Raw genomic sequence first — 27,807 nt, forward strand, 5'->3', positions numbered from 1 at the left:
TATCTACATTTTACTTAATCACTGGGAATATTTAGCTTCTCTCATAAAACCATCAGGAATCTTGACTTATTTCAATCAGTTTCCCTTAATATTTTTAGTGTAACATAGAAACATTTGAGTATTTTATACATGTTAATAGTCTAAATCTAAATTTTAATAGTAGCAAATTCAAGTGCTTTATTGCATATAAAAAATCTAGCACCTGAAATATTACTTCCAGGTTAGAATATTTCAAGTAAAATTTCATATTAATATTGTTTAGTTATTCTATTTGTCTTCATCATCTTTTTTGGTATGTTAGTATAAGTGATCCAGAGGAGAAATAATGAAAGAAGTGGTTTTTGAGAGATAGGGGTATACCTGAGCAGATGACACTGGCATCTTCATGGTGACCACAATTATGATCAGACCAACCAGAATGAGAACATTGTCCAAGGTAACGTTCAACTCCTGCACACTGCATGTTGTCCAGGAAAATTTCACCTGAGCCTGGGCCAAAATGAGCCTTCCCTGGGGCAGAAACAGGCTTTCCACAGTTGAGCTGCCTGCATACCACTTCTGCTTCATTAAGATCCCACAGGTCATCACAGACTGTGCCCCAGTTCCCTTGGTAAAGGACTTCGACCCTTCCTGCACACTTCCCAGGACCATCAACCAGCTTCAGTTCTGGCCAGTTTCCTAAAGACAGACACATGTTGATTATAACTTTGAAACATAATTGCTCCCTTTCTCTCAGTCAATAGCTAGGAAGATTGAAATATTCTCCTCTTCAACCCCATCTTCTAAAAAAGAATGCAGTTAAATTTCAAATCTTGAAATCAAGTTTATCTTCCTTGAAAAACTGAGGTTGACAAGTCAGCATTTTAACTTGCTAGTTAACCTATTTCTCCAAATGATTCTACTCAGATGATGTGGAGGTATTAATTTGCATTGGTCCTTTGAATGCTACAAAGGTTTCTCAATGTCAAATAAATGAGGTAGGGTGAACCAGTAGAATCTGTTATCAGCTTCAGAATTTTCTCTTTCCCCAAGTGTCCACATGTTAAATGAACATTTTTTTTCTCCCATGGCAAAGAATAAGAGACAATAGGAATAATTTGAGTGATATATTATTTTCTTTAAAATATTAAAAGGAACAAAAGGAAGCTACTTTATAGAAGCACCAGTGTTTCAGAGAGCTACCTCTCAATATCCATGAGAATTCCATAAAGGGAGAAAAATATTTCCAGTAAGAAACAAGGCTGTGAAATATACCTTCTTTACATCTGTGTCCTATTATTGTACTTCAAGTTGCTTTTCCCATTAGTTCTTATGGCTCTTTGTGAGACAGTGTGTTCTAGACACTTGGGGGGTATGTTTCTATAGCAATTGTTCATGACAAATATTTTCTATGAATGCCATCCTTTTCTAAAAGCTAACTATCCATGGCTGACTTTAATTTATTCTTGCTAAGTGCTAAATTCAGGTAGATTGATAACTCAGAGGAAGAATACCAAATGGAGGCTCATGAGCAACTTTAGTAGAAAATGGACTCTAAAAGTAGATCACTCATCATCATCATCATCACAATCCTATTTGAAGCTGTATCTTTCCTAATAGTTTTGAATGACTATGTCAATGTATTTGAGAAAAATCAACTGGACAGTGTCTAGATAGACACATCAAATCTGCAAATGGTACAGATTCTGCATGACCCATCCATTGGGTAGAAAGTAATTAATTTAGTAAGCCAAAAGAGATGCTTATATTGCTTACCTGCTCTAGCTGTAATTATCCTGGGTGTTGTTGGAAGGGCTGGGGAAACAAGAAACCCCCCAAATCCCAAAACAAAATGAGATTTTTAAATTAAATATCAATTTTAAAATTATTATCTTATTGCACTGCTCCAATATAATAGATAGATAGAACAAACATGTATGAAGCACTTACTATGTGACAGACTTTGTGCTAATTGGTGAAGACACCACTACAAACAAATAATACAGTCTTTATCCTCTTGGAGTTTATATTCTAGTGAAAGAACAATGACACATAAAGGGGATCTGGAAAGCAACAGATAGAAAGGGGAAGGAAAAGTCAAGAGAGTAAGTTGAGCCAGGAGAGAATCTGGGACATTGCTAGAAAATGGGGTCCTACATAGACAATCATCAATCCAGAGAATAGGACACTAGGAAAGAGGTTTCATAAGAATAGAAAGACAATTAGAAAGAAGTGGAGGAAAAAAGTTTGAAAACTGAATAGAATTGAGGGTGATTTGAGACTGGTTGGGAATTGTCTGGAGATGGTGGTCCAAAGCAGGGAGACACTATTAATCACAATAAGTTGTTTCTTTGCAGCTTCCATATGTTGTTCCAGGGACTGTCATCATTTTGAATGCATTTCTGACTTCATGTCCTTGGAACTCAGTAGGATTTATTTGTACTGTACACATTCAAATCATTTAAGAAATTAATAGATTTTAATCATTGTCAATCTTTGTTTAAAACAAAATGTAGAATAATGTGATAAGAATACTGATTTGGAATTAGAGGACAGAGCTAAGTTAAGCTGGTCATTTTGACAGCCTGGACAAGAGCACTGGGATAAAGTATAAGCTGATTTCAATTGTAGGATGAAAAGCACATGAAGCCTATGGGTCCTGTGAGTGAAAACATAGGAGCCCTGTGTTTTTTGGTAAAACTCCTCTGGGTAAAGATCAAAGGGCGTGGTGAGACTGCTATTGAAAAAGCAGCTGTGTGGGGAGGAAATAGGGTAGCGCTTCAATTAAAGATTTTCAGTCTTCAGTGATAGGTTAGAATAAGCATTTTATTGGGTAGCTTCTACTTTAATTTATTCTTGCTAAATGCTAAATTCAGGTAGATTCTTTGCTTTGATAAATGGAATCTCCTCTTTGACAGAATATTGGATCTAAAATTTCAATTATCATTAGGCTAATCACTATGACTGTAACTCATAAATAGTTTAAAAGTAAAATCTCACAATTTAAAGCTGTTTATAATCACATGGTTATATTTGAGCAATTATATTAATAAAAATGTATATAAATATCCAATATCTGTAAACTGGGGTTGAGAGAAGAAAATAGAAAATGATTATTGAATAAAATAGTTTATTAGTATTCATAAATTATAAAGTAATGATATAAATATTTATAAAAATGAATTAAAATGGAATATGACTCACTTATTACATGTGGTGTCTTGGAAATAGTTTCTGTAAATATAAGAAAAATTATATGGCAATAAATTTGTAGTCACTTTGAGTTTAATACATTTTGATGACATTATATATTAGGGAAAGATCCTGGACCTGTAATTTCATTGGTATCCCAGATGAGGATACTCTCTCCATAAATGCAGGTTAGTGCATTTTCTTTCCATAACAAAAAGACTTAAAGATTAGTCTGTAGTACTAAGACTTTAAATGACTTGCCCAGGGTCACACAGCCAGTGTGTGTCACAGGCAAGGATCAGCTCTTTTACCTATTATACCATGCTACCTCTCACATTATCAACTGCACATTTTTAAAACACAAGGAAATGGATTGGTGGTGGAGCCAAGATAGCTGAGTAAAGACAGGGACATTTCCTTGAGCCCTCCCCTAAACCACCCCAAATACCTTTAAATAATTGTTGAACCCACAAACAAACTGAGTTAAACAATTTTCCAGCCCCGGACAACTTAGAAGATCTTCAAGAAGGGTCTGTTACACTGGGGTTAGAAGGACCCACAGAGCAGCCCAGGTCACCTGGAGCTAATCAACTCCAATCATCAAGAAACAGACCATGGGGTACCTGAATCACTGGGACCACCTGGGTCAGTGGCAGTGGAGGCAGTTTCCAGACATCTCAGCCCAGGGATTGTCAAGGACAATTGGGAAGGTCAGCAGGAAAACTCTGCCATACCAGAGTGAGAGGGAAGTCCAGCCCAGTGCAGACCCCTTCAGTACAGACCCCAGTCCCAATTGATCAGAAGCAGGACTAGGCAATCACCCGGCAGGGAGCCACCTGGCAGCTGCTTCCAGAGTGCTCAGCCCATGGATGATAAGATGGGGCAGGGGAATTGCAGAGTTTCTTTGCTATCCCTGAGACAGGACTCTGTGGTTTTGTTTATACTCAGATCCAGGTGGCAGTCTTGGACCTCAGTCTCAGGAAAAGGAACAGAAGTACAACTGAGCTTATTGCCTCTAGCAGAGCAGGGACCATCCTCACAGTTCCAGGGCAGAGGGGAGTGCTTGTGATCATCCAACAGATAAGAACATAGGACAGGAGAACAATCAGAGCCTCTCAGAAGACTTTGGAGGAATTGAGAATTTGCAGGTCCCTGGCAGGGGGGTAATCCCTGAAAATAGCTGTGAAAACCCTCAAAAGCTTGGGATAGTGCAACCTCTACCCTGGAAGTCATAGACTGGGTAGATCAACAAACAACAGAAGAGAAAAGATCTAACCATAGACAATTACTTTAATTCCATAGGGATCAAAATACACACTCAGAAGAAGATAACAAAGTCAGAGCTCCTGCATCTAAAGCCTCTAAGGAAAATAGGAATTGGTCTCAGGCTATGAAAGAACTAAAAAAAGATTTTGAAAGTGAACTAAGGAAGGTAGAGAAAATATTGAGAAGAGGAATGAGAAAACTGCAGGAAACATCATGAAAACTGAGTCAGTAGCTTGGTGAAAGAGATAAAAAAAATACTGACAAAAATACCTTACAAACCAATTGGGTCAAATGGAAAAAGTAGTCCAAAAGGCCAAGGAGGAAAATGCCTTTAAAAAATCAGAATTGGCCAAATGGAAAAGGAGATACTTTCTGAAGAAAATAATTGTTTCAAATGTAGAATGGATCTAAGGGAAGCTAATGACTTTGTGAGAAATCAAGAAACAATAAAATAAAACCAAAAGAATTGATAATTAGAAGAAAATGTGAAATATTTCATTGGAAAAAACAACTGACCTGGAGACTGATCCAGGAGAGATAATTTAAAAATTCTTGGACTCTAAAAGCCATGACCTCCCAAAAAAGAACTGTCCTGCTATCCTAGAAGCAGAAAATAAAATAGAAATTGAAAAAGCCAACCTATCACCTCCTGAAAGAGATTCAAATGAAAACTGTCAGGGATATTATGGTCAAACATCAAAACTCCCAAGTCAAGGAGAAAATATTGCAAATGATCAGAAAGAAACAATTCAAATATCATAGAGCCACATTCAAGATAACACAAGATTTAGTAGCTTCTACATTAAGTGATTGTAGTGTTTGAAATATTCCAAAAGGCAAAAGAGTTTAGATTACAACCAAGAATAAATTGTCTAGCAAAACTGAATATACTCTTTCAGGGGAAAAGATGGACATTCAATGAACTATGGGACTTTCAGACTTTCCTCATGAAATGAGCTGAGCTGAACAGAAAACTTTATTTTCAAAAACAAGACTCAAGTGCAGCATAAAAAAAGATAAACAGGAAAGGCAAATCATGAGGAACTTAATTATGTTCAGCTACTTATATTCCTGCATGGGAAGATGATACTGATAGCTCATATAAACTTTCTCATTTATTAGGGCAGTTAGAAGGAGTATATAGAGACAAGGCATGAGGGGAAGTTGAATTTGAAGGTATAACATTAAAAAGATGGAGTTAATGGGGAGGAAGGAATGTATTGGGAGAAAGGGAAAGGAGAGGTAGAATGAAGTATGTTATTTTACATAAAAGAAAAAAAAAACTTTTTCCAAGAGTGGAAGAAGGGGAAGGTGAGGGGTAGTGAGTAAGCCATACTGTCATTGGAATTGTCTCAGATAAGGAATAAAGTACATGCACAACTGGATATAGAAATTTATCTTACCCTCAAGGAAACTAGGAGAGGAAAGGGATGGGGAAAAAAGAGGACAGGGTGGAGAGGAGGAGATGTAGGTGATAGAATGGAGGGAAGATTGTGGGACAGATTAGTAAGACGCAATACACTTTTTTGGGGGCTAGGCAATGGGGTTAAGTGACTTGTCCAAGGTCACACAGCTAGGTAATTATTAAGTGTCTGGGGCTGGATTTGAAATCAGCTCCTCCTGACTCCAGGACTGGTGCTCTATCTACCACACCATTTAGCTGCCTCTGATGTAATACACTTTTTTTTTAGTTTTTTTGCAAGGCAATGGGGTTAAGTGGCTTGCCCAAGGCCACATACCTAGGTAATTATTAAGTGTCTGAGGCCGGATTTGAACTCAGGTACTCCTGATTCCAGGGCTGGTGCTCTATCCACTGCACCACCTAGCCACCCCTGCAATACACTTTTGAGGAGGTACAGGGTGAAAGAGAATAGAATAGATAGGGATGGGGGAATAGGATGGAGGGGAATACAGATAGCAATGGTAACTGTGGGAAAAATATTGAAACAAATTTCTATATTTTAATAAAGACCTCATTTCTAAGACATTCTAGGACATAAAACAAATTTATAAAAATAAAAGCCATTCCCCAGTTGCTAACTGAGCAAGAGATATGAACAGTTTCCAGATGACGTTATCAATACAATCTACTTAATTTTTTTTAAATGTCCTACTTCACTATTGATAGGAGAAGTGTGGGTTGGAACAATTCTGAGGTACCACCTTATACTTATTTGATTTGATTTGACAGAGGGAGAAAATGACAAATGTTGGAAAGAAAGTAGGAAAACTAAGACATTGATGCACTGTTGGATGAGTTTTGAAATGATCCAGCAATTTTGTAGAGCAATTTGGAACTATGCCCAAACAGCTATACAGCCATGCCTACCCTTTGATCTAGTAGTGCCACTATCAGAAAAGAAACTATATGTACAGGGATATTTATAGCAGTTCTCTTCTGGTGGCAGAGAGCTAGAGTTTGAGGTGATTCCCATAAGTTGGGGAAGGGCTAAACAAATTGTATGTGTGATTGAGATGAAAAACTGCTCTGTTATGAGAAATGATGAGCAGGAGGCTCTCAGTAAAAAAAAAACAACTTACCTGAGCATATGCAATGGGAAATATATCTTATACAAAATAACAGGAATATTGCAGGTTGATCATCTGTGAATGACCTACCTTTTCTCAGCAGTGCCATGACCCAAGAGACCTCTGAAAAACCTATGATAAAAAATGCTATCCATCCCAAAGGAAGAGCTGATGGTGTCTCAATACACACTGAAGCATGTCTTTTTTCCACTTGATTTTTCTTGAGATTTCTATTTTTTGTGTGTCCAACATGAGTATTGTAATAATGTTTTTCATAACTACACAATTTTAACCTATCATGGAACTTGCTTTCTCAAGGAGGGGGAGTGTGGTGGAAGAAAGGGAGAAAATTTGGAACTCAAGGTTTTGGAAGTAAATGTTGAAACTTGTTTTTGCATGTAACTGGGGGGAAATTTTTAAAAGTCCTTCATTTCACAATGAAGTGAAATCAAAAGACATGATTTTTCAAAATGATATGCATGTTACATAAGACAGGGTCCAAGACAAAGTATTAAGTATGTTTAGATCAGTCCCTACTCTCAGGAAAAATAATTATCTTAATCTTTTCAGATTGGTAGTTATATATATATATATATATATGCATATATATATATATATATATATAATTAAATTGCTTTGAGGAAAACTTTTTGTAAATTTTAGATTACCATATAAATGCAAGTTATTATTGTTATTATTATATTATCAGCAGCAACAGTAATAGTAATAGTAGCAGAAAGATGAGGACGTGGAGTATATATCATACTGCTTTTGTGTCTGTGAGCACTTGGTACCGCACCGCATCCAGAGTAGGATGTCGATATTTGCTTCTTAACTGAATGCAAAAGAGTATGTTGCTGTGAAATTGGACATCATGCTGATTTTGTTTTTAAATTCTTACCTTTGGTTGCAGAATAATAATAAGCAATAAAGTTCTTCCCTATATTGTTGTAACTGCGGTAGTACACAAGTGTCATTATGTTAGAAGAAGAAGAGTATGTGAGGTAGGTTCCATTACAAGTCCTCCCCAAGGAGTCAGAAGAAAATTGATCTCCATCCAGGATTTCAAAATATTCATTAGTGCAGTCCAGGCTAAGGAAACAAATTCACATTCTCCACATTAGAGAACTGTACAAACATTGTATGGATTTTAGATACTTTAAAAAAAATTTTAGTACTGAATCAAATGGACAAAGATAATCCCTGGCAATTAAATGGCACATTAAGATTTGCAAGCACTTTGCATTTATTTTCTTATCTGAGTCTTACACAGTGCTGAACAATGGATATTATTACCCCAGTTTTACAGATGAGTCAACTGAAGACCCTAGAAGTTAAGTGAGTGGAAGGCTACATAGTATGGTAGGATGGGAACTTGATTTAGATTCAGATTCAGATGGAATTGTGCAGTGCTGCTGACTATCATTTACCACCTGTTGTGACTACGGGTAAATATTTAACCTCCCTAAGTCATAGTTTCCTTATCTTTAAAAAAGTAAAGATATAGATCCCAGTTCATAGATTTGTGAGGATTAAATGACTCAAATTCTTGCCTTTAGTAACACAGTGATTAAGGATTTGGACAAGAATCTAAATAATTGGGTAGAAGATGCTAAATGGGAGATGGGAGTGTTTCAAGAATAAATTTCATTTATTTGTAAATTTTTCTATGCCCAATATTGTGCCAGAGAAGAGAGAGTAAACATTTTCTTCTTTGCTCTTCTCCTTCCTACAACACATGTTCATACCTTCCCCTATTTTCAGGACTCAGAGCTCAGGATAGTATTCTTTATTTTTTTAGGTTTTTGTAAGGCAAATAGGGTTAAGTGGCTTGCCCAAGGCCACACAGCTAGGTAATTATTAAGTGTCTGAGGCCAGATTTGAACTCAGGTCCTCCTGACTCCAGAGTCAGTGCTTTATCCACTATGCCACCTAGCTGCCCCAGGATAGTATTCTTAAAACCAGAATACAACTACATTATGAATTGAAAGATTTCTGTCAACTGACGTGGGAATCTAACTTTATTATAATATTGTGTTAGTGGCCAAAAGGTGGTCAGAATTCTAAAGAATTTGACTAACATATTAACATTTACAATAAAAATTGTTCATAAATAAGCCAGCACTTGTATTTGCCAGATGATTTTTGCAGAAGTGAAATGACTCTGCTAATTGCTTTTCACAGAGCTATATAACAAATAATTTTTTGCAGCTAGTCCAAGTTTCGCAAAATATGCCTAGGATGAATAATCAAATTTTACCAACAAGATAACTCTTAAATTAAGATGGGCATCTAGGTGCTGCACGGCAGCTAGGTGGCCAGGGGATAGAGCACTGGTCCTGGATTCAGGAGGACCCGAGTTCAAATACAGCCTCAGATACTTAATAATTACCTAGCTCTGTGACCCTGGGCAAGCCACTTAACCCCGTTGCCTTATTTAAAAAGCAAAAAAAAAGATAAATTAAATTAAATTTAATGGGTGGTGGGGTATTGGGAACTTTGGATCACTGCAAGACCACTGCTTAGAAAGCTACAATAGGGGAAGTATAGTAAGGTCAGAATAGGGAGGAAGTCACCAGGGGTTTAGCCACAGGAGGCACCCTGTTTGATAATTTCCTAACTTTGTGCTAAACTCAATTGTTTCTATGTTGCAGTAATGTAGGTATTCTCTGAAACCATCTAAATTTCAGTGTCCCGAGGCAAAATCCTAATTTGCCTTTCCTATATGTATGGGGACAAATTGTAACTTCACTATGAAGTCTTAGTAAAATTCATGAAAAGTTCTACAATTTCTATATGAAAAATAAAATCTAAGCCCCAGTCAATTGACTACGTATATGAAATAATATTTTAATTTATCAATAATCCAGCTATTCCAGCAATGGTAATAGTGACTGTTAGTACCTTGGACAGCATCTCATCACTAAACATTTTATAATTAAAAATGAACTGAAACAAACAGGATGAATTTCTATTTTCTATGAATCTTAAATTAAAATGTAGAAAGATGTTTTATTCTCCTTTGTCAAGGAAAAACTCCAGAGAAATAATGATTGAAATTATAAAAATTAGTTGCTAGTGTACTTTGTACTTACTTAAGATAAGGAAATGCCAGCAATATGTGATCAGATGAATTGGCTTTTATTTCCCAAATGCATGTTATATTGTCATGCATTTCATTTTGGGGAGGGTTTCTAATTGCCCCAGACGTATTTGAGACGATGCCACCACAGGAAGATTTTCCTGAATGTAGAAGGAAGACATTTTAAAAGTTATTTTTTTTTTTGTTTTTATTGTCAATTAACTATCACTATCATCTTTCAGTTTTCATTTCAGGTGTTGCCTGCTACAGGAAACTTCAGATAACTCTGACTTCCAGGTCTTAATTGCTCTCTCTCCTCACATCCTCTTGTATTTACTTCTTTCTCAGTTTAATGTAAGTTTCTTGAGGGCAGGGACTGTCTTTGTCTTTTATCCCCAGAACCAAGCTCATTGCCTGGCACACACAACAGGCAGCTAAGTACATGTTTTTAATTGAATTGAGTCATTCATCCTATGGCTAATTTCCTGTTTGTTTTTGTTTAATTGAGTATAACTCTTTGTGACTCCATTTGGCAAAGATACTGGAATGGTTTAACATTTCCTTCTCAAGGTCCTTCTACAGATGAGGAAAACAGGGTGAAACGACTTGCCCAGGGTCACTTAGTAAATATCTGAGACCAGATTTCAATGGAGGAAGATGATTTTTCCTGACACCAGGTCTAGTGTTCTCTCCATTTTGCCATCTTAGCTACTCCAATTTCCTGTTTATTTCTTTACAATAGAACTTCTCATGGGTCATGGGTCATTATCATCATCATCATAATCATCATCATCATCATCATCATTATTATTGCTTTATAGGTTGTATAGGACGAGAGATATAAACTTGTCAAGATGGTTGTACTACCATAGAAAGCTAGGGAATGAAGCACAACTAAAAGCACATGCTGATAGAGCACCAGCACTGAAGTCAGGAGGACCTGAGTCCAAATTCAGCTTCAGATACTTAATAATTACCTAGCTGTGTGACCTTGGGCAAGTCACCTAAGCCCATTGCCTTGTAAAAAGCCAGAAAAAAGCAGATGTTAAAAAAACAGACATAGGCACTAACTTCAGGACATATTGTTTTGTCAGTTTCTCATCTTGTATTTTGCTTTATTGCCTGATTAGGTTAGGAAGTCCTAATTGTCTCATCACTAGTTTTAATTACAAGTTACTCTTTTAATATACTTAGCGAAATTCTGGCAAATATATAAATGCTCTGTTCTTTGTATACAAAGATAACACAGATCATTGCTTTACTTGTAGTGGCAACATGGCAATAGAGTACAGAGATGTCAAGGACATGACCAGTTCCCCATTGGAGAGTATAAAAAAAACTAAAGTAAATTTAAAGTCATTTGCCTTCCTATATGAAAGACAGCATTCCTGAGTACTATTGGAAAAAAAGATTACAATCTAATTGAAAAATATTAAATAAAATAAAAATAGAATAGAACATAGATATTGTTAATATGTAGTTTTCAAAATCAAGATGAAATTTGTTGGTATCCTAAAGTATGGTTCAATGGCTCTCAATTCTGAGTTTGAAACCATTTTCAAAGTGCTCAACTTAAAATAAGGAAAGAACTGAATCAAAATCCTGTCCCTTATACTTATTGGTGATTTTGCCATAGAAAACATTCACTTTCCCTAAAATTTAGTTTCCCCATCTATAAAAGGGAGAGCGAGATAACTTATTCCATAGGGTTGGCATGAAGTGCAAATGATTTCTAGTAATGGTAATTGGCTCCTGTGTCATCTACACTGTCACTTCTATATACTTAAGATAATAAGCCTTCCATTTGAAGAGTACCTTGGTGGTTACAAAGTATTTTCACCTTTATCATACCATTTAGTCCTTATGAAAAGCTGTTAGAGGATGGAGATGGAACAGGTATTATTATTATTTTACAAATGAATAAACCTAGACAGATTCTTGTCTCAGCAAGATGCCCTAAAATATGAGGAAGGCAAACTTTACCTTACAACAAGTAATAAATACATTTTCTGTTCTTGGAATGGTTTTTCCTATCTGTATTTGGTCTCTACCAGGATTTCCAAAAGGAGTGACAATTATTGATAACTTTTTCTTCCTGATCTTATTAACTAATAATAGGAAAAAACTGACATTTACAGAGTACTATAAGTTTAATACCTAGTACCTAATAGGTGCTTAATAAATGCTAGTGGATGGATCACGTTAAGGCAAAGTATTGTACAAATATCTTATTTGATTATCACAACTTTGTGAGGTAGGTAGGTGCTATTAGCATCCTTTTACAAATGAGAAATATGAGACTCAAGAATTTAAGTGAATTGCTTAGCATCACACAGATAATAAGTGTCTGAAGTGGGACTTGAACTTAGCTATTCCTCTCTGTGAGTCCAAGGGACCATCCACCATATCCACTGACCCTGCCAGTGAATTGGCAGGGTTGCAAAAGATGAAACAGCCTTTTGATTAGTAAAACCTATACTTAGAATAAAGATTTTAGTGAGCATTTAATGTTCTGGAAAGGATGGTTCTCTGACTACCAATTGTTCTAATAGAAAATTCCCTTACATTTTTTGTCTAGAATATCAGGTAGATAATGATAAAACATTATATATATATATATATATATATATATATATACACATATATATATACATATACATGTTACATACTATATATATAAATATATGTACATATATCTATATATCTATATCTATATCTATCTATCTATCATCTATCTATCTATATATCACATACTAGTACAAAGTTGGTAGAAAGCTCACCATTCATCATTGCAGGAACAGCAAGTGGAAGACCTGTCAAAGTAAATAGAAAGAAAAAGGTAGTCAACAGCCAACCAGGTATTTTTCAGACTTTGGTGCATTATTATCCTTCATATCATGAAATACAAAGGAAATCAAAGAAATGAAATTCTGGTTCATTTTTAGAGGAGGTGAATCTTAAGAAGGCATGCTCACTGGTCAAAGTTTAGAGGTTGCTTTCATGGGAATGAGAGAGTATTTCCTTCCTTGTAATGACTTTACTCTCCCAGATCATAACACCTAGGAAGGAGCTCCTACATTGGCGGAACACTCTCAAGGTCTCTATGAAGAACTTTGGAATTGATTGTGTGATGTGGGAGATCTTGGCAAAGGACTGCCCTGCATGGTGTACCAGCTTCAAAGAAGGCACTGTACCCTATGAGCAAAGCCTAATTGAAGTAGCTCAAATGAAACATGACATGCACAAGTCTAGACATCTCCATTCCAAACATTCCTATCGACTATTTGTGCCTGATCTGTGGTAGAGCCTTCTCAACTCACATCAGTCTGATCAGCCATAGTTGGACACACTGCACCTTGATTCCAACATAATGATGTCATTTTGGTCCTCTTTGAGAAAGAAAGACAACAACCAACCAGGTGGTCATCTAAATGTGTGAAATGGATCCTTTTTTCCATACTACTTGAAATTAAACATTTGTGACATTTCTTTGGTTGAGTTTTTGCTGTCTCTAGGTTTCTTTTTAAAATAGAAATTTCTGGAGAGTATTTATATGTATAAAGGAAATGTTAAACAAGTAATACAATTTTTGAGAGGTTTTTATGTTTACTTTTACAATATGATTACTGTGGTAATGCTTTTCATGACCATACTTTTTTTTAGGTTTTTTTTTTGCAAGGCAAATGGGGTTAAGTGGCTTGCCCAAGGCCACACAGCTAGGTAATTATTAAGTGTCTGAGACTGGATTTGAACCCAGGTACTCCTTATTCCAAGTCCGGTACTTTATCCACTACACCACCTAGTCGCCCCATGACCATACATTTTTAACCTATATCAAGTAACTTGCTTTCTCAATTATAGGGAATGGGGTGGAAGGAAGGGAGAGAATCTGGAATTCAAGGTTTTGGAAATGAATGTTGAAACTTGCTTTTGCATATAACTGGGGGAAAATAAAATAAACTATTAATACAGAATATCAGAAATGGAAGGGACCTTAGCATCTGTTTAAATATAGTAAGAGAGATCAATTGACAGAGAGACATACACACAAATTGGGTGTGTGCTCTCTCAATGGCATACAAAGTTCCATAGTGAGGAAAATGCATCTGTCAATGTGGATTGTCAATTCTTATGCAACTTTAGTCTTAGAGAACTTTCTGGTCCTTTGATTGAGAGTTTTAATGACTTGTCCATGTTACACAACCAGGATGTCAGTGGAAGGATCAGAAGTGACACGTCACTTAAATACTCACTTTTGAGTAACTAGATTTCTCTAAATGTCATATATTCTTCCTTCCCCACCCCCCCAACTCTGCCCCACATCTTTCTTCTCATCTGTTCTCCTTTTCTGCTGTTTAAGTGTTTACGCATTTTTTTCTTTTCTTACCTGATAGTACAACAGATGAATTTTCAGCATCTGAAAACATTGAGAGAAATTAAAACACTGGTTATTAGTCAATGACCAGACAAATTCTTAGATTTGTCAACTAATTATTAGAATACTACCATTTGAAAAAATAGACTATTGAGAAGGAATATTAGAAATTACCTGAACAGATGACACTGGCATCTTCTCCATGGGCACAATTGTGGGAAAGCCAGCCTGTATGAGAACACTGTTCGAGATAATTTTCATCTCCCTTACACTGCACATTGTCCAGAAAAATTTTCCCAGATCCTTGTCCAAAATGGGCCTCATTTGGGGCTGAAATGGCCCAGCCACATCCGAGTTGCCTGCATACAACATTTGCTTGTTTCATATCCCAGAGATCATCACACACAGTTCCCCATTCTCCTTGGTAATAAATTTCAACTCGTCCCAGACATCTTCCTCTACCTCCTACTAGTCGCACTGGTGCCCATTCTCCTGAACACAAAGAATGCAGAATGTTAGTTTTTAATTCAACTTTTCCAGGTACGTCAACATATCTCCTTCCTTTTATTAATGGGGCTCCTTCCTCTCTTTCTCTTTTTAGTTTTTACAAGGCAATGGGGTTAAGTGGCTTGCCCAAGGCTACACAGGTAATTATTAAGTGTCTGAGGCCGGTTTTGAACTCAGGGACTCCTGACTCCAGGGCTGGTGCTCTATCTACTGTGCCACCTAGCTGCCCCCTTCCTCTCTTTATCAATCTTTCCAATTTTATCTCTCTCCACTGACCCCCTGATGACATAAATTTCCCACTCTACCTCTATATAGATACAGAACTCCTGTGTCTAAAACACAACTAAATTACCTTGGGAAATCATATGGAAATGTTGAATTATGCTTTGATTACAAAATACCAGAGATTTAAGAAAAATATACCTTACCTTGAGGTTTAGGAGGAGCTGCATTTTCATGATCTACAACACAGAGAAATAAACATATTTACTGTCTGCTTTGTTATCATATTATTGAACCTCAGAAGCAAGGTAATATGAATGTTACATAAGCCTAATCAACTTTCCCATCTTCTGGACATGAGAGAAGCATTAGGATTCACAGTAGATGAGAGTCAGATGCTTATACTATGATTTTGTTTTTGTCTTCCCATGGAAGAGTGTGTGAGAAAACCTGACTTAGGAGTGGAACTGCAAAAAGATATACTACTTTCCTTACGTTTAGTGAAATTTTGAGATATATTTTTCACATATGGTAGATATTTAATAATATCTTTATAATTTAATGACATTGGACCTAGTTATTTAACTATAACTTGGGCCCAGAACTTATATGAGACTGTCCTAGAGAATCTTCCCAATTGAATATGAACTTTCTTTTTTTTTTACGTTTTTTGCAAGGCAAATGGGGTTAAGTGGCTTGCCCAAGGTCACACAGCTAGGTAATCATTAAGTGTCTGAGCCCACATTTGAACCCAGGTACTCCTGACTCCAGGGCTGGTGCTCTATCCACTGTGCCACACAGCTGCCCCTAATATGAACTTTTTAAGGATGGGGATTGTTTTTGATATTGCTTTTGTACCCCAGAGTTTAGCATAGAGCCTTACCCACAGCAGACACTTATTAAACATTGTTGAATGAAAGAATGAATAGAGAACTCATTGCTTTGCAAAGTAGCTTTTAACTTGATTGACACATTAGTATATTTAAACTCTTTTCTAAAGATAAGAAAGGGAATTATTTCATAGAAAATTAATATGATTCTCATGTAATTAGTTTTTTTATGTTTTTTGCAAGGCAAATGGTGTTAAGTGGCTTGCCCAAGGCCCCACAGCTAGGTAATTATTAAATATCTGAGACCGGATTTGAACCCAGGTACTCCTGACTCCAGAGTCGGTGCTTTATCCACTGTGCCACCTAGCCACCCCTCATATAATTAGTTTTTGCAATAATTTTGGTCTACCTGGCAGTACAGTTGCTGAGTGTTCAGCATTTATTATCAATGATGGCCTGGAAATTGACTATTCAGGATGTACTAGTATATAAAATATAAAAAGACATTGTTACTTGATCAGAATAATGAATAAAGAAAATAAATTCAGGAAAACAAGGAATTTTAAATGATAAATGATTTCTGCATTCATGATGGATCATGGATTTTAGAGTGATAAGTGAACTTAGAGAAGTTGCTTATTTCAATATTTTCAATTTCTAAAAAATGAAACTGAACCTCAAGAAGCTAAATGGTACAAACAAGGTCACATAAAAGATAATTGGCAGGACCAGAATGTATGCTTATTTTCTGAATCCAAGTCTAATCTTCTTTGTGATCTTTCTCCATCCCCCCCCATTATATTCCACTCTTTGTGACCCTAAATAGGGTTTCCTTGGCAAAGATGGAGGAGTGGTTTGTTATTTCCTTCTCTAGATCATTTTACAAATAAGGAAACTGGGGAAAATAAGGTTAAGTGATTTTACCCAGGGTCACAAAGCAAATATGTATCTGATACCGGATTTTAACTTATAAAAACAGGTCTTCCAGGACCAGTATTCTACCTACTGTGCCACCTAGATTCCCATTTTTTTCTGAACTCCCATTATAAAGAATGGATTATTACTGGATTCAGCACAAAACAACTTGAAACAGAATGAAATACAAGAAACAAAGCAAAATAACCTTTCATCTATAAGGTCTCTAGTTAGGAAAGAAATTGATATTGCTTTGCTGCCTTTGGACAAACCCATGAGAAAATCACATGATGGATTTTAGTAAATAATATCTGATTTTCAATATCAACCTCTAATGGTGACATAAAAAAATGCATGTTACAGTCAACTTTCAAGTATTTACTGGAAGAGTTATTCATGGAAAATTTAAAAATTAACCCTGTTTTAAAATCAGGTTTTTAAAAATTATTTCTGGTTACTTACTGTTTTAGATGGTTTTGTAATTAATCTCCCTCCTCATTAATGAGTTAATGAAAGCAAGTGATGGAGGTAGGAAATGAGACATGCATACACACACACACACACACACACACACACACACTATAAATCCCCATTTTCCACCACTGAAACCCAAACCTGCTTACAGTTACAAAAGAAAAAGTTATTTATTGTACTAGGTACTTCATTTTGGAAGATTCATTGTAATCCATTCTTCAAAGTCAAGACCATTATTTAGTGCTGAAGCCAACACATGAAAACTACTTTATTATATAGAATAATTTTTATGCAATAATAACTAATATCAAAAAAATTCTATTTCTTGTGTTTTATAGCTTTCAAGCTATTTGTCTTTACAACAACCATATCAACTGAGTAGATATGAATATGTGTGTATCCTGAGTCTGTGATTTTATTGGTATATAGAGTTTCCATTATCTATCAATGAAGAATGGCACCTTCTTTGTAACTGTATATAACTATAGTTGTCTGGAGGCAATTAAGGGACTTGCCCAGGGTCATATAGACAGATTGGATGAGAGGCAGGCTTGAACCTAGGTCTGAGAGGGCAGATATTACTGCCTCCCTTTTCAAAATGAGAAAACCAAGGTTCACAACTAAGAGATTTGTTCCAGGGCCCAAGACTACTAAACAGCAGAATTGGGACTAGATGCATTCTCTGAATTCTGTCCATTCTACCCTGTTATCTCCAGCAGCATTGATTGTAATGGAATTTGCTTACATAAAGTCCAAGTGTCCCTTTTGATCTCTTTAAAACCCACATAAAAGACCACTAGGTGGTGCCATAGTGTACAGAGTGCTAGAGAGGGAGTCAGGAAGATTCATTTATTAGCTGTGTGACCCTGGGCAAGTCACTTAACCTTGTTTGCCTCAGTTTCCCCATCTATAAGATGAATTGGAGAAGTAAATGGAAAATCACTGCAGTATCTTTACAAAGAAAACCCCAAATGGAGTCAAAAAAGATTCAGACATGTCTGAAATAATTGAACACCAATAACAACAAAATTAATGCAGTGTAGGTCAGCTGGCAGCTAATATTTCACTCACAAATAATTTGTCTTACCTGGGGTTAGAGAAGTTGAAGAATCAGTACCAGTAAGAAAGACAAAGAGCATACTAGTACATCTCTCACTGTGTCTCTAGTACAATGATGGGCTGGACATATTGTTAGAAAGCCAGAAGGATGCTTGCCAAAAAAAACCCCAAACTATTTTTTGGAGAACTCACACAGGGAAAGAACTCCAACGGGGTCAGAAAAAGTGATACCCTGAAGGCCTCATTGAAAAACTTTAGAATTGATCATCTTACATGGGAGACACTGGCACAGGACCACCCAGCATGTCATGCCCTCATCAGTGAGGGTGCTGCACTATGAGGAAAGCATTATTGAAGCAGCTCAAAGGAAATGTGATAACCATAAGTTTAGAGTCTGCACCCTAGGTCTTTACATGGACCATTTGTATCCAACCTGTGATAGAGCATTCTAAGCTCGTATTGATCTGATCAGCCACAGTTGGACATACTGTCTCAAACATTTTGGTCTTCTTCGATAATGAAGGACAAGAACCATCCAAGAACCAACCAGGACTCTTAACATTCATTATGTCTTTTATAGCATAGGTGACAAAATAAGAGGTGATATTTGGAGAGGAAAAAAGGAATAAATCTCATCAGACAACTCCAGTATCATTCTGAAGATCAGTTAGGAAAGGGAGAATACTGTCCCAAAGTATGTCCCACTGTCTAGAACAATTTTTCCTAAGACTATTTCAAAGTGAGCTTCTCTGAAATTGTCTACTTATACTACAATTCTTGGCTTAAGTCATTAGCTCCAATTTTGTCCCAAAGATTGTCTCACATATATCCCTAGGTTCCTTGTTAGAAACCTTTGACACATGGTCAAAATCTTTCAAATTTATCCATTATCCTTACTCTTGTCATGCAAACAACCACACTAGTCATCTGGCACACTATAGATATTTAATTAATGTGTTTTAATCAATGTACTTTGATTAACTTATTATTTCAGGGATATAGTATGCATGGTATGATACAAAGAATGCTGAATTTGAAGAAGAGGAAGAAGGCTAGGTGAATACGATGGAAGGAGAATTTTGACTTGGAGTCAGAGGACCTGACTTTAAATTCCATGTCTGCTACTTTATTTGTAGGTGACTTTGGGAAAGTCAATCAACCTCCCTGGACCTTCATTTTCTCATCTGTAAAATGAAAGGGCTGGACAAGGTGGCTTCCAAGGTCCCTTCAGGCTCTAGAGCTTCGATCTATTATCTCTGAGGCTCAAAAATCCAGGTCTGCCACTTAACTATGTGAATATAGGCAAAGTACTCCATCTCTTTGGTCCTTGGTTTCTACAGCAGGAGTAGAATGGACTAGATGTTCTTAAGGGTCCATTTTATCTGCAATTCTGATCATTTTCTCAGAGTTGTCCACCATTTCTGGAATCCTCTCCTTCCTCATTTCTACCTTCTGGCATTCAAGATTCCCTCCAAATCCTGGCTAAAATCCCAGCTTCTTTAAGAAACTTTTCTTAATTCTGTTTAATTCTAGTATCTTCCCTCTGAGATTATCTCCAATTTGTCCAGTATATGTCTTATTTCTACATAATAGTTTGCATGTTGTCTCTTACATTAGATTGTGAGTTTCTTGATTATTTTTCCCCTTTCTTTTTCTCCCTAGCAATGTCTAATATATAGTAGATGCCTAATAAGTATTTATTGACTACCTAAATATATGATCTTGTGATTCTTGAGAAATTAATTAATTCATTCATCCATCCATACTTTGGTATTTATTTTTATTATGTCAACTAAATACAAAGCTTAGCATTAGAGAGATGATGAGATGAAGTAAATATGGTTTAAACCCTCATGGAAAAAATGAGCAAACATACAACATATTACTAAACCTTATGATGTTTGTTTGTCCTTTGTTTTCAAAGAGAACCATGACATTAGAAAAATGATGTCATGAATTTCAACTGAGTTGGATTTAAGTGGGAGGTGGCTGGATTAAGATACAAGACTCACTTTCTTTTCCATAGCCATTTGAGTCCAGTGGCCAAATATGAATCGGAACAACTGGAGATGGCCCTGAATATGAGGCAATTAGAGTTAAGTGACTTGCCCAAGGTCACACAGCTAGCAAGTATCAGAGGACATATTTGAATTCAGGTCCTTCTGACTTCAAGACCATCTCTCTACCCACTGCACTATACATTATGGAGCAGAATGAAATGCAAATAAAGATGGGATAAAGTACTCTGTAGAGATAGATAAAAGAAAGATATGAACCTATCCTCAATCCATTCATAACTATGAAAAGCTCACAATTTTTAACAATCAGAAGACATATCAAATTAGTAATCTTATGAGAAACTTTGTTTTCTGCTTGCCTAATATGACAAGGACTGCCCCCTGGAATGATATTCCTCACCAATTCATTCTCTTTAATTTTTTCCAGAAACACAGGATACACTTTAAAATTTCACAAAGTGATGGAGTTGGAAAATAAGATTGCTTCACAAATGTCTCTGAAGTTTCCAAAAGAACATTAACCTCTGAGTGTAGAGATGCTGTGGTTTGGGATAATGGAAAAAGCACAAGCCAAAAGATGTAGATTCATGTCCTGGTACCATTACTAACAATGTGACCTTGCCTTTGAGTAGGTCATTTAACTTCCCAGAGACTTAATTTCTTAGTCAGTAAAATGAATATGACAGTACTTGACCTGCCTATTTTCCAAGGGTACTGTGATAATGCAAAAAAGATAATGGGATTTTGAAAGTAATTCAAAAAATCACAAAGTGCTATTTAAATGAAAATGTTATTATATAAGCAAGTTTGACTCTCCTTTATTTTGGTGAGCATATAACTTTAGGGATAGAGGGTTGTGGGGTCCAAAGATGTCATAAAATTGACATGATAATAACTCAGAAAGAGAGCTACAGAAAATAAAGGCCTAAATGGTAGTGAATTAAGCAAAAGCATTGCCTTACCTTCCGATAAATGGGATCTATGAAGGACTGCACTCTCTCTTTTGAGAGTATTAGAGCAGCTATTCCAGTAGTTGATAATGTGACCAAATGGAGATGATATTGCTCTATTGGCACCTTTGATATAGTCCTGTTCTCTGTAATGCCCAATTTAGTTCTTTGTCACAAACACTCTCCTAATGGAAAGAGCTAGACACTTAGAGTTGGAAGACCTGGTATCAAATCTGTAACTTACTGGTTCTTTGAGAGCAAGTTACTTAATGTTAGTCTCAGTTTCCTCAAGTGTAAAATTCAGAAAAAAATAATTGTAGCATGTACTTTCTAGAGTTTTGTAAGGCTTAAACGAGAGATGATGGATGTCAAACTTCATTGCACACTATGCTGTACAAGTGCAAGGGGTTTTACTCTCATTTATTCTTTTTCTGAAAACTCAACAACTAAATTGAAAGTTTCTGGAGGCTGTTTAGTTTTTTAATTTGCCCTTTAGGTACCGGAATAAAACCAGAACTATAAACTGGTTGTCAGCAAAAATGTTTTCTTGCACATATCAGTTTATTGATATCTATGTTTTGTGTGTGTGTGTGAGTGTTTATTTTTGCAAGGCAATGGGTTTAAGTGACATGCCCAAGATCACACAGCTAAGTAATTATTAAGTGTTTGAGAGTGGATTTGAATTCCAGTATTCCTGACTCCAGGGCTAGTGCTCTAGTCACTGTGCCAGCTAGCTGCCCCATATTGATATCTATCACTACTGACTGTGATGCAATGAGGGTAAAGGAAAGTTTGTAACCTGAGAAGAAAAGTTCTTATTAGGGAAGAAACAGAGAGGAAGGTGATATCTTCAGGGACAGTGACTGACTTTGCCTCTACTAGCACAGGTCCTGGCACATAATAGGCACTTTAAAATGTGTTTTTTTTTCATTTAATTGAAGTTTTTCCTCAGATACATACTATCTGGGTGATGCTGGACAACTCTCTTAAGTCTATAGATTGAATAAAAGTTACAGATCTGAACTGGTAGAGGGGGTTTCTTCACTGAGAATTCCCTACAAAGATAAAATCTTTGGTCTGGACCAAAAAAGAAAATTGAAATATAGTCAACTCAAAATCTTTCCATAGGAGCCAGGAAACTCTGAACATTTTTATAGCATTCATTTTGTTTAGAATATTCTAATCCTTTGATACTGCATAAATCAGACTCTCATCCAAGAGATTTTTTTTACCAGAATGAGGTAATGTCTTCAAAAACTTAATCCTAGGAAATATTTAGGAAAATATTAGTGAAATATCTCTACATATATTATACAGAGTCATATAGATGTTAAATATCAGGTTATATTTAAGCACTCAGATGTTTGGCATTGTGAAGAAAGAATCTAAATAATATGCCCTTTGAGTCTTTGTCTCACTGTATGTGGTTCAGATGTTACTTTCCTGTCAGATTCTTAGTGATCCCATTTGGGGTTTTCTTGGCAAAGGTACTGGAGTGGTTTGCCATTTTCCTCTCCAGATCATTTTTATAGGTTAGGAAACTGAGGCAAACAGGATAAAATGAATTGCCCAGTGTCACACAGCTATAAGTATCTGAGGTCAGATTTTATAGTGCCTTCTTAATTCTCACCACATAAAGAGAATCAAAAGAATATTTAGCAAGTTCAAATACATATGTCATCATACCTATTAGTTTTATATCATTTAAAGTCAGTATATATATGCATGGATGTGTGTGTGTATGTGTGTGTATTTGTGTGTGAGAGAGAGAACAGATTTTTTTTGATTGCTCTCATTGCCTACAGTACCACATCATCCATTATTAATGCTCTTAAAGAATCAAGAAGTGACCTTTAAAGGGAAATAAAGAAATGGACCGAGCAGATGACTCCTCTATCTTCCTGGTGACCCCCGTTGTGTGCTTCCCAGCCCATATAGGGGCAATGATCCACATTAATCTCTTTCTCAGTACACTGCTCATAGTCCAGAAGAATTTTTCCTGAGCCTGTTCTAAAGTGGGTCCCTCTCAGGGCCAGAATGGACAGGCCACATTCCAGTTGTTGGCATACCATACCAGCCTTATTTCTGTCCCAGAGATCATCACATACAATTCCCTGATTTCCTTGATAGTGAACTTCCACATATCCTGAACATTTTCCAGATCCATTCACAAGCCTCACTACTATCTTTTCATCTAAGTAATACATTGGCAAGAATTCATGTATTTTCTATCAATCAAAATTTTCTGGCCCATTTTCTCTTGATCTGTGGTTAATCTTATTTATCTCAATCCTCAATAATTTTGTAAGCCTGGCTAGAAGATTATTCTGCCCAGGTTCAAATACCTTTCCTCCTGCTTGCCTATGATAATGGGCACTATTCCCTGGAACATCATTCATGGCTGAAGTTTTACTTTTTTACCCATGAAATTTAGAAATACTGTGGCAAAAATGATGACTTGGCAAAACAATGAGAACTATTTGGTCCCCTGAGCAGCTATATTCATAATTGCCTTATATGTATTTGCCTTGTACAAGTATGATACTTTTTCTCCAAGTAAAAGATGAATTAATGAGTTTCAGAGGGGTGAGATGATCTCTTTGATATCACTCAATAAGTCCGGGTTACTAATTCTACTACTAATTCTAAATAAGTTATATTTACTAAATCTTCAAAGAAGGCTACAGAAAACTTATTGCAGTGTTCAACATGGCTTTCTTGCCCAATGAAAGCATTCTATTAAATGAAAAAGTAACAAAGACCCAGACAACAATAAAACTAATTTCAAAATCCAGTAGCAAAGGAAATGGGGGGAAAATTATTTTAAATATGATTTTTTTAGGTTTTTTTGCAAGGCAAATGGGGTTAAGTGGCTTGCCCAAGGCCACAACAGCTAGGTAATTATTAAGTGTCTGAGACCCGATTTGAACCCAGGTACTCCTTACTCCAAGGCTGGTGCTTTATCCACTATGCCACCTAGCCACCCCAGCAAATTATTTTAAAATTCACTTTTCTGCATAAAAGCTCTTCCATAGCATACTAAGCAGGTTGGCAACCAAATGACTTAAGCTCAATTTCATGTTGATCTTTCTCAAATTGCTGGACATTTGAATCTACTACTTGCTCTAACTCCATGCTTATGTTTTCTCTACTCTAATATCTCCAAGGTAGTTTCAGGCAAGAGTCAGTTCAGCACTAGAAATACATATTACAAGTACCACAATGACTTATCTGTTGACATGTTTACTGGTTGAACATTATCATAGGAAGTGCTTACTATGATTAAAAACTCAAAAATCACAAAATTATTAGACCCTAAAAAATTCTGGTTTAATGTCTTCACTCTCAATTTTTGGCTTGGCTTCCTCAAATAAAGAGACAGGAAGCTTTTCCATTGCAGCACATCTGAGCAAATTTAGAAAGACTTCTCCTATCTTTAAAATATTTACCCTGGCCACACAGTCTATGTGAACATTTTAGACATCTGTAAGCCCATATCATGCAACGAACTACTAAGTATGATGAGGTAATGCCTTGAACAGCCAAATTTTTAGCTTCATTTGAGGGGAGGAATTCAGGAATTTCTCCACCTGGGAAAGTCTTTTTTTTCAGGGAAACATCCAGATGTCTGGAGCCATGCAGGACAAACATTCAAATTAATGGCTGAACTTTTTAGCTTGTATACAGCCATTTGACTGCTTTAACTGGTCTACATGAAGATATGGCATAAACAATATGACATATACAAAATTCTTATTGAGTGTCTCCTTCAATTTTCTCTTCTTGTCTCATTAACCTATTGGTAAAAAAACAAGCCTTTCTCGCTGCATTATAGAATCAATTCAGATTAAATGACTGTTTTCTGTTGTATAAACAAAATTATCCACAGATTGACTTTTTTTCATTTGTACCATCTTTTGTCAACCTATCAATAAAGATTCATTGAGTTCCTATTACATACTAAGTACTGTGTTAAATACACAGAGGTGATAGTTGTATGTGTGAAACCATCCTATGTCAGCACCAACCCCTGTGAAGAGAGGACAACTGCTATCAATCCATACCTCTTCTATCTTGTTAAAATTGTGGAATTGATTGTTTTGTGCCTAAGTTCAAGGCTTAGACTGGCCTAAGTACAGTTCATCACCAGATTAGCCCCAGGAATTTTTTAGCACCATCAAGCTCTAATAAAACTGTTTCCCAAGACACAGAAAGGACTGCAATCTGAATAACCATTCCAATGAAATTAGGTTCTTTAAGGAGTGAAACAGATTAGCAAAAACTTTGGAGTATGTGGTGAGGAAGTTTATTTCATAAAATAATGCAAGAGTTTTACTTTGTGGTTTTTGCTCAGATGAATAGAAAACAGGGAGACTAAGGAATAGGCTAGAAGGCATATGAGGAATATTGAAACTTTCTGCCTAAGGAATGGGAAGGATGGTGAGGGATGATTTCTGGGATGTAGAAATCAGATCCCTTAGAGTTGGAAAGGACCTTAGACATCAACTAATCCACACTCCCTATTTTACAGATGAGGAAACTGAAGTCCAGAGCATGTCATAGTGTCATACTGTAGATGACAGTAAATAAAAGTAAAGCTGATATTCAAAGATTGGTGTTTTGACTCCAAAATAGTATTCTTTCCACTGTATCTTTCTGCCTTTCTGAAAATGAGGTTGATGGGGGTGAGAACTAGAGTATGACCATTCCATTTTAGCCCAAAGAGGTATCCATTCTGGAGCAGGCTCAGAAAAAAAAATTCTTCTGAAGGAAGTAAAAGTATAGAAAATATAAAAAACATTCATACCAGTGTCTTCCCATGAGCTGAGACACACAGAACGATGACTACCAGGAAGATGTTGAATTTACCTACTGTGATTCATTTCTTTCTTCTTTGCTTTCAGATTTGCCTCCATTATGAAATATTTTATAGTGCAGTCTTTGTACAGTGGGGTTTTAGAGGACATCAAGCTCTATTATGAGTCAGGAGTGATACGGCTATCAAAAAAGAAAGTTAATGCAAACTAAGGGGCAGCCAGATGACTCAATAGGTATAGCATTGATCCTGGAGTCAGGAAGACTGAGTTCAAAATCAAGTCTCAGATACTTATTAGCTGTGTGACCCCGAGTAAACCATGTAACCTCTGTTGGCTCAGTTTCCTGATCTGTAAAATGGGAATACCTACTTCCAATAGAGGCCACTTTATGTGTAATAGCAAAAGGAAATAAAAACCCTCTTAATTGTTGTTGTTTCAGTAGTGTCCAACCATTTATAACCCCATTTGGGTGTTCTTGGCAATGATATTGATATTGATACTGATTCTGTGTGGTTTGTCATTTGATTCCCCAGTTCATTTTATTTATTTTTAATTTTTCTTAGGTTTTTTTTTTTTTGCAAGGCAATGGGGTTAAGTGGCTTGCCCAAGGCCACACAGCTAGATAATTATTAAATGTCTGAAGCTGGATTTGAACTCAGGTACTCCTTACTCCAGGGCTGGTACTCTATCCACTGCGTCACCTAGCCGTACCCACAGTTCATTTTGTAGATGAGGAAACAGAGGTAAGCAAACTTTAGAGACTTGCCCAGGGTCACACAGCTAGTGTCTGAGGCTGGATTTGAAGTCTGGAAGTTGAGTCTTCTAGACTGCAGGTCTGGCACTCTATCCACCTAGCTGTCCAATCCTCACAATGAGACATGTCCAAATAGGGAGTGAGTTATCTAAAGAAGGAGGTTCTACCTCTTAAGAAGGTTTGAAGCCGAAACTAGATAAGTACCTGTGGGGGATGTCAGGGATTATTTTTTTGCATATGAATTGGACAAAATCCTGATGAGATTCTCTTCAGCTCTTATTCTAAGATTTTGGGGCTAACAGCTTCTCCACTTATTCTCAAAGATTTCCTCACTTGGCAATGTGAATTAAGAGAAACATTTAGATATTCATTGCTGGTAGTACTCTAGGTTTGGAGTAAGGAAGAATTGAGTTTAAATCCTTTTTTAGTTATGCAATCTTCAGCAAATCACATATTTTTTAGTTTTTTTTTCAAGGCAATGGGGTTAAGTGGCTTGCCCAAGGCCACACAGCTAGGTAATTATTAAGTGTCTGAGGCTGGATTTGAACTCAGGTACTCCTGACTCCAGGGCTGATGCTCTATTCACTGCGCCACCTAGCCACCCCTCAAATCACATTTTTAAAAGAGTAAAAAAATCCCTTTGTGCCTTAGTTTCCTCAACTGCAAATTGAGGGTTATGGCAGTACTTACCTCACAGGATTGTTATGAAGATCAAACAACATGATATAACTTAAAAATTTTAAATCTTTAAAATACTATATACATGTGAGTATTAGCTAGCTTATACTCAGATAGAATTGCCCTTGAAAACCCAGGTTTTCTTCTGTGCCATGGTCAA

At 36.3% G+C, this 27,807-nt stretch overlaps 1 protein-coding gene across 1 annotated transcript in view; it reads right to left on the reverse strand.

The window, feature by feature from the left end:
• The window catches only part of LOC141522691 (scavenger receptor cysteine-rich domain-containing protein DMBT1-like), an 80,872-nt gene that overhangs the window by 13,901 nt on the left and 39,164 nt on the right, over positions 1-27,807 (reverse strand). Inside the window, exons 12-20 of the mRNA XM_074236198.1 lie at positions 15,359-15,391; positions 14,598-14,915; positions 14,436-14,465; positions 12,829-12,861; positions 10,062-10,209; positions 7,868-8,058; positions 3,184-3,213; positions 1,756-1,794; positions 361-678 (exon numbers count right to left, since the gene is read on the reverse strand). Of these exons, the coding sequence (XP_074092299.1) occupies positions 361-678; positions 1,756-1,794; positions 3,184-3,213; positions 7,868-8,058; positions 10,062-10,209; positions 12,829-12,861; positions 14,436-14,465; positions 14,598-14,915; positions 15,359-15,391 (1,140 nt within the window). The remainder of the gene's footprint in view (positions 1-360; positions 679-1,755; positions 1,795-3,183; positions 3,214-7,867; positions 8,059-10,061; positions 10,210-12,828; positions 12,862-14,435; positions 14,466-14,597; positions 14,916-15,358; positions 15,392-27,807) is intronic.

This window comes from Macrotis lagotis, chromosome 4, assembly GCF_037893015.1.
Source record: "Macrotis lagotis isolate mMagLag1 chromosome 4, bilby.v1.9.chrom.fasta, whole genome shotgun sequence".
Lineage (NCBI taxonomy): Eukaryota > Metazoa > Chordata > Mammalia > Peramelemorphia > Peramelidae > Macrotis > Macrotis lagotis.